We start from the raw sequence: 7,302 nt of genomic DNA, 5'->3' as shown, positions 1-7,302 counted from the left end.
TCGTTCAAAATAGTTAATCGCAATTAATCGCAAATTAATTGCACATTAAAGGGAGATTTGTCAAGTATTTAATACTCTTATCAACATGGGAGTGGACCAATATGCTGCTTTATGCAAATGTATGTATATGTTTATGATAGAAAATCAATTAACAACACAAATTAAATACAAATATAAATACTACAAACTAATATACAAATATATCCAGAAACCTTCATTTAGCATAAAGAAAAATGCTCAAATCATAACATGGCAAACTCAAGCAACACAGGCAACAACAGCTGTCAGTGTCAGTGTGCTGAATTGACTATGACTTGCCCCAAATGGGATTAGAATGAAGTGAGTGTGTATGTAAAGGCAAGCCTTTATATTATAATTATAAAAGGAAATACTATGTACAAGGCATATTAAGAACATCTACAGTATATACAGTATAAGATATATGACTGAGTGAAGAAAGTGTGTGAGAAAGTGTTGTATGAATTATCTATTATATATATATATATATATAATTTTAATATCAATCAATTAATCTGATTCAGTTAGATTTTTGTCACAAAGTCACAGTTTATAAAAAGCTTGTTAGTTTTGGTTTAGTTACCACATTAGATAGGATTTGTATATATTTTTATAATAATAATATAATAATAATGACTGGATGGTCAATTGGTGGTTTGTCGCCCCATCTCTGCCCAGCACCCGCCCGTCAGCAGGCCGCCCCTGCCTCCTGCTTCCGCTCCTACTGTCGGGTGGTCAGATAGAAGGAGACCTAAGAGCCAAGATGGGAGTAGAAATTGAGATCATAACTCCGGGCGATGGTGGGAATAACCGGCCTTGTTTTAACGACGAAAGAGTGAATATATCCACATAGTATACGGTTATTTATTATACACGCTCTCTCTTTATTTTCTCCTATTTTCAGGACGGACGTTTCCGAAGAGGGGGCAGCGCGTCGTGGTGCACTATGTCGGTGAGTGAGGAGGCTGCAGGAGCAGCACCGACTACCGACTACCGACTTACTGCTCACTGGAGATGAGATATAGGGACCGTAATGTTCTTTAAGCCTCCGTTAACCAGTGTTAGATGCAGCCTGTTAACTTGAGCCGTCAGCGATGTGAAAGACTTTCTTTGAGTGAAACTGGTGACCAAGTAGACAGTTTGTTACAGCTAGCTAGGCTAACTCACTGGTTGCATACTGCTGCTTATGCTGGCTAGCATCTCAATGTAGCATCTCAGCTAGCATCTCAAGCTAGCAGAGATGTTAGCATCTCAGCTAACATCTCAGCTAGCTGAGATGTTAGCATCTCAGCTAGCATCTCAGCTAGCAGAGATGTTAGCATCTCAGCTAGCATCTCAATGTAGCATCTCAGCTAGCATCTCAATGTAGCATCTCAGCTAGCATCTCAATGTAGCATCTCAGCTAGCATCTCAAGCTAGCAGAGATGTTAGCATCTCAAGCTAGCATCTCAGCTAACAGTTCAGTTGGCTAGCATCTCAATGTAGCATCTCAGCTAGCATCTCAAGCTAGCAGAGATGTTAGCATCTCAAGCTAGCATCTCAGCTAACAGTTCAGTTGGCTAGCATCTCAATGTAGCATCTCAGCTAGCATCTCAATGTAGCATCTCAGCTAGCATCTCAAGCTAGCAGAGATGTTAGCATCTCAAGCTAGCATCTCAGCTAACAGCTCAGTTGGCTAGCATCTCAATGTAGCATCTCAGCTAGCAGCAGAGTTAGCATCTCAGGTAGCAGAGATGTTAGCATCTCAGCTAGCATCTCAAGCTAGCAGTTCAGTTCAGCTGGCTAGCATCTCAGCTAACAGTTCAGCTGGCTAGCATCTCAAGCTAGCAGTTCAGTTCAGCTGGCTAGCATCTCAGCTAACAGTTCAGCTGGCTAACAGTTCAGTGTCCATGTTTAGCGTTAACAAATGGCTTGTTGTGTCTCTTCTGCTTACGTTGTGGTGCTAAAGCCGGACATTTACTCACCCATTTGCATCATTTACTAAATAATTGAAACGGTTGTGTTGTTATTATCCGTGGCTTTAAGAAGAACTAGTGGAGCTAACGGTACCCTAGCTGCTGTCAGCCTCCTAACGTAAGCTAATCCGGCCCCATGATGCTAGTCCACTAACGTTAGCACCTGGCTCTCTTAAAGGGACTGTTTGTAAGAATCAGAAATGCTTGTTGACAGCGACACCTGTGGCCGTTAAGTCAACGAAAGTCAGCGTCGGGCTCGCGCTTGTGCTCGCTCTAAATAGACATGATGGCTTTTCCTGATTCAGCCTCCCGACCGCGGCAGGAGGGAGACACCAGCACCCGGTCGGAGACGATAACGTTTCTCGCTACGGAGCCCCGTCACTTCACAAGACACGGGAAACCTCTGTTGGTCTGGAGGATATGCAGCATTTATTTCTGCACAAATGCCACTGTACATTCACTAGATATTCTCAGAGCTACTAACTCTTCTGCAGTGTGGAGTGTGCGCGCATGCTCGTGAGGTGGAACAAGCTGAGTGAAGGCAAACAGGCAGAGGAGCAGAGACTCCGGTCCTGGTGACCAAAGCTACGGTCTCCCCCGCATCCTCCGACCGCGGCCAACACTGTTTTGCAAGACGGGCTTCATTAGATATAACTTTGCGGTTTTGGTGCTTCCGTGTAATTTGTGTTGGAGTCTGAGTCTGAACAACGTAGCCACACGCGAGCGCGCATGGGACACCGACCCGGTAGATTTAAACGTGTAAAAAGTTACAAACAGTCCATTTAACCGTTATGAAGCTAAAGTGGGACTTAACAACAACCCGAGCTGATTATCGAGTGATATATCGCTATATATATATGATTTTTATCAGGCACACTGGCAGACGGGAAAGTGTTTGACTCTTCGAGGTCCCGGGGGAAGCCCTTCAAATTCAAGATTGGACACCAGGAGGTTATTCGTGGATGGGAAGAAGGAGTAGCGCAGGTGAGGAGCTTGTTTTTAACTATACAATAGCTGCACTTTTATATATACGATTTATCATACAGCTTTTCATATAAACATGCTGAATGCTATGTGTACTAACGTTGCATAATTTAATGGCAACAGCAATATCTGTTCATATATAATAGCACATATTATTATACTATGAATTTTTGCTCATTCCTTGGACAATATTTTGCACAAAACTGTTAATTTTAAAAACAGATATATTTAGTTTTTTTACAATGTTTTTTTCATATATTTATCGTACTTTTTTATTTTATTAATGCTTCTTGACTGTTTGCAGTACTTGCTTTTAACTTTAATTTTCTCCATGTTTATTGTTATGCACCAAACACCAAGGTAAATTCCATGTAGGCCTATGTGAAAACCTACTTGGCAATAAACCTGTTTCTTATTGCTGAAAACATGTACGATAATACTATAATACGATAATACTTTATTGTCAGACAAGTCTGAAATTTGTTTTGCATCACAGAAAGGACAAAGACAAGAAACAAGGATACATACATTTAAACATTACAATCACAGAAGACGATATTCAGGGCCCTTCAACGTACATTTGATCTGGGATTAGGCTCCATATTTAGTTTTAGGATTGACTGGTGTACAAAAGAGTGCTTCAGTCTAACCTTATTAAATCGTGGAACCCAGTATCTCTGATTTGATGGTAACAATTCATATTCACTGTTCAAAACATGGTTGGGGTGAGAGACGATGGTGTTAGCCAGCCTTCAGATGTTATTATGATAGGCTGATTCATAGAATTTCTCAAGGGGTTGACCTACAATCTTTGAGCAGATTTTCATTTGGTGGAGCAGTTTTGACTTTAAAGTAGTGGACAAACTCTTGTACCATGTAGTATAACAATACTGTAGAACACTCATAATCACAGAAGTAAAAAACAAAAGAAGAATTTGTTTACTCACCCCAAAAGACCGAAAGGAGGCGGCAGTAAAAGTAAATTCTTTCTTTTGGTCTTTTTACAGACAAATTCAATGTGGTCTTTCCAAGATAACAGATGGTCTATCATGACGCCCAAATATTTATATGATATATATTTTTTATGAATAACAATAGGAACTTTATGAGCGTCAGATGGTGAACCAAATACAATCTCTTCCGTTTTCTTTGTGTTAATCTTAAAGGGACTATTTGTAACTTTCAGAAATGCTTGTTAACAGCGACACCTGTGGCCGTGAACTCAACGAAAGTCAGCGTCGGGCTCGCGCTTGCTCGCTCTAAATAGACCTGAACGAGCATCGCTCAAAACAGTGAGGCGACACACGTCAGCTAAAAGCACAATATCACTCTATATTTCACCTGATTGGCAGTAATGTTAGCTGACCAGACGAAGGTCTCTCCATGAACATGATTTAGATCTGATCCTAGTGTTGGCTTTTCTTGCCTCACCCTCCGGGGCTCCACATGGAGTTACGTTATCGCCTCCCTCCTGCGCCGCAGGGAGACACCGGCAACCGGAGCCTCTCCTCCGCTGCCTGCTTGCCGGCATCCGTTGTCTCCCTGCGGGCGCAGGAGGGAGGCGATAATGTAACTCCATGTGGAGCTCCGTCACTTCACAAGACGTGGGAAACTTCTGTTGGGCTGGAGGAGCTGCAGCATTTATTTCTGCACAAACGTCCACTGTGCATTCACTAGATATTCTCAGAGCTAAACTAACTCTTCTTCAGTGTGTAGTTAGCGCGCGTTCACATCTAGAGGTGGCGCAAGACAGCGAGGATGCGCGCGCTGTCTGAGTGAAGGAGAGCAGGCAGCGGAGATGAGGCTCCGGCCACACGCGAGCGCACATATGCGAACGCGCATGTGTGGCGACCCGCTACATTTATACGCTTCAAAAGTTACAAACAGTCCCTTTTTAAGAGCATTATTGTCACTTCACTTGACCATTTTGTTCACGCCATGTTGGTGCAGCCCAGGATTTTCCGAGTTACTTAACAAAGAGTATGTATGTATATAAGTATCTCTTCCATCTCCTCCACAGATGAGTGTAGGTCAGCGGGCAAAGCTGATTTGCTCACCAGACTATGCCTATGGCAGCAAAGGGCACCCAGGGATCATCCCACCAAACGCCACTCTCACCTTCGACGTGGAGCTCATCAGTCTGGAAGCCTGAAAGTCGTGCACTCACTTTTAATTCCACTCAAATTTTCAGGGTGAGAAAGTGTTTTTAAATCATTTGTACTGTACATCATTTGATGGGGTAATTATATAGCTTTCAAAGTATCTCAAAGTGCAAATGATGAACATGTGACTAATACATTTAGAGCGCTGTTTACAGATTCAATGGTATGCGCATAACAAGCTTTACTCTCCATATCCTGTAATCCCCTCTCGCCTCTCCTCCTTAACCAACGGCGCTAACACCCGTTTTCCTCTCGCCGCAGGTTGACTCCTATCTCGGGAACATGGAGGAAAAACGTTAACAGATGATTCCTGCTCTTGATCCCTGCATAGGACCTATGTCTATATCTTCACTAGTTCACTCTCCTTTTCCATTTAGATACAAATTGTGTTTTGTCACTTGCTTTAAAACTTTATCCTCCATATTATACTTTAGGTTCCATACAGTAATAAGTCATAGGCCATCCCATCCCATGTATTTTTATCATATTCTGCTATGTATTTTTATGGTGATGTTTTGTTTTTTTATTTGACTTAAAAATTTTACAAATTGTGTCTGCCATCAGGACCAGGCTTTTAGATACGTGTCATAAGTATTGAATCAATCTCATTCCTGTGGCTCTGTGGCCTTTACACTAAAATTGTATTGATTGCGGGTAATGAAATGTCTTGGATAAGAAATGAGAATAAATTGTTTGACACAATGATATTTCTATGAATTACCTTTTGTGATACGTGTTATTGGGTTAGATTAAAAGTGGAGTGCATTGTAACCAGGGATTCATGAATCAAGCACATTATTGCCATGAGCAGCCTACAGGTCTCTGCAGATGTAGGATTTTCTTTGTCTATATACTGCAGCATCAATTCTTAATTTATAAGAGTGAAATGACTGAAACATTCACAACTGGACATCATTTGTCTTGTTGACTTGCTTGTAAAATATTTGGGGAAACTTTTTTTTTTTTTTTTGCCAAAACAAAATGTCTTGTGGGGAAAAAATATTTGGTCTCTGGTAAAAAAAGGTTTCTAAACTTGCATGGTAAGTTCCCCCACAAAGATTTGTAGGCACTTCATGGGGTTTGTGATTCTCTTTGTTTGAAGGAGTTGTGTGTAACAAGCTGTGGATGTTGTAAAAGGTCTGTTCCTTACTCTAAACACATTAAAAGAGTAATTTTAACACAAACTGCTATTTTCCTTCTGTTTGGGTGATTGTATCTTGCTGTTTAACCTCAGTGTTCCCTTTTAAAATAGTACTAATGGCACTTATTTATGAGTTCATATTTAATGGTGTTAGAACCAGAGATGATCCAATACCATTTTTTCCTTCCGGATACTGATTCTACTGAACTTATTATAATGCCGATACCAAGTACCGATCCCATACCAGCGCGATTTAAAAAAGAAAGAAATGTAATTATTGTTTAACAGTTGTTTGCTACTGATCATGTGTGGATAGAGGACAGTTGTTGCCAGTGGCAGCCATGATACATCCAGGGCGACAGCATCGTCAAAGCTACTGTTTTGGAGCGGCGAAGAATTGAATTCCGGTTAAACAAATAGATTTTTTCTGGGTTAATAAATGATGGTTTTGGATCGGTGCATAGACTGTCGTACTCACTGATACCTGTTACCGAACTTTGGGCAGTATCGGACGCATTTCCGATACTGGTGTCGGAACAACTCTAGTTACAACACACTACCCACGCTATAATAATAATAATAAAAGAAAACCAATAGAAGCATATTTTATTTTCCAAGAAGAGAGGAAATACCCAGCGTACTTTGCAATGTTCTGTTTCTTGTGCAATTATAGTACAGTTGATAACTATTCCATTGTTTTTTTCATGTAGAGTACAAGCTGATGGAAGGTCTAGTTTCACATGGAGAAGGATCATTTTGAACATGAAGGAGTTGCTCCGGAGCCAAAGTCTAACAAATTGAAAATAAGAAAATAGTGAGAAGTTCAAACACTACAGTATGTGCTGCTCCAAACAGATTCATTACACTTTATTTTCCATTTGAAGTTTGAATTTTCAGCTATTCTCCTGCCTTTAAGCTGAATCATTGATTAAACAACCAGCAAAGCCTTATTGGAAAGATCCCTGAAAGCTAGAACATTGCTCTGTTTGCATAATAAGGCTGAAATCGGTAACCGTACATACCGTACATCATAGTTTATAGT

At 40.8% G+C, this 7,302-nt stretch overlaps 1 protein-coding gene across 2 annotated transcripts; it reads left to right on the top strand.

Moving 5' to 3' along the window:
• Positions 1–689: 689 nt before the first annotated feature.
• On the top strand, positions 690–6,303 carry fkbp1aa (FKBP prolyl isomerase 1Aa). Of its 2 annotated transcripts, XM_037772108.1 has the most exons (5): positions 690–818; positions 923–970; positions 2,845–2,957; positions 4,978–5,149; positions 5,381–6,303. In XM_037772108.1, the coding sequence occupies exons 1-4, from the start codon at positions 782–784 to the stop codon at positions 5,107–5,109; spliced, it is 330 nt and encodes a 109-aa protein (XP_037628036.1). In that variant the 5' UTR covers positions 690–781; the 3' UTR covers positions 5,110–5,149; positions 5,381–6,303. The 2 variants fall into 2 exon arrangements, with proteins under 2 accessions (XP_037628036.1, XP_037628037.1); XM_037772109.1 differs by lacking the exons at positions 690–818; positions 923–970 and adding an exon at positions 1,069–1,141.
• The last annotated feature ends 999 nt before the right edge of the window (positions 6,304–7,302 follow it).

Source organism: Sebastes umbrosus, chromosome 6, assembly GCF_015220745.1.
Source record: "Sebastes umbrosus isolate fSebUmb1 chromosome 6, fSebUmb1.pri, whole genome shotgun sequence".
Lineage (NCBI taxonomy): Eukaryota > Metazoa > Chordata > Actinopteri > Perciformes > Sebastidae > Sebastes > Sebastes umbrosus.
The sequence above is the reverse complement of the archived record's forward strand: the minus strand, read 5'-3'. Positions and strand labels throughout refer to the sequence as shown.

Coding starts and splice junctions, on each gene's coding strand:
- fkbp1aa (XM_037772108.1), top strand. CDS start 782: ATGGGAGTAGAAATTGAGATCATAACTCCGGGCGATG. Junction 971..2,844: donor CGTCGTGGTGCACTATGTCG/GTGAGTGAGGAG, acceptor GATTTTTATCAG/GCACACTGGCAGACGGGAAA. Junction 2,958..4,977: donor GGGAAGAAGGAGTAGCGCAG/GTGAGGAGCTTG, acceptor TCTCCTCCACAG/ATGAGTGTAGGTCAGCGGGC.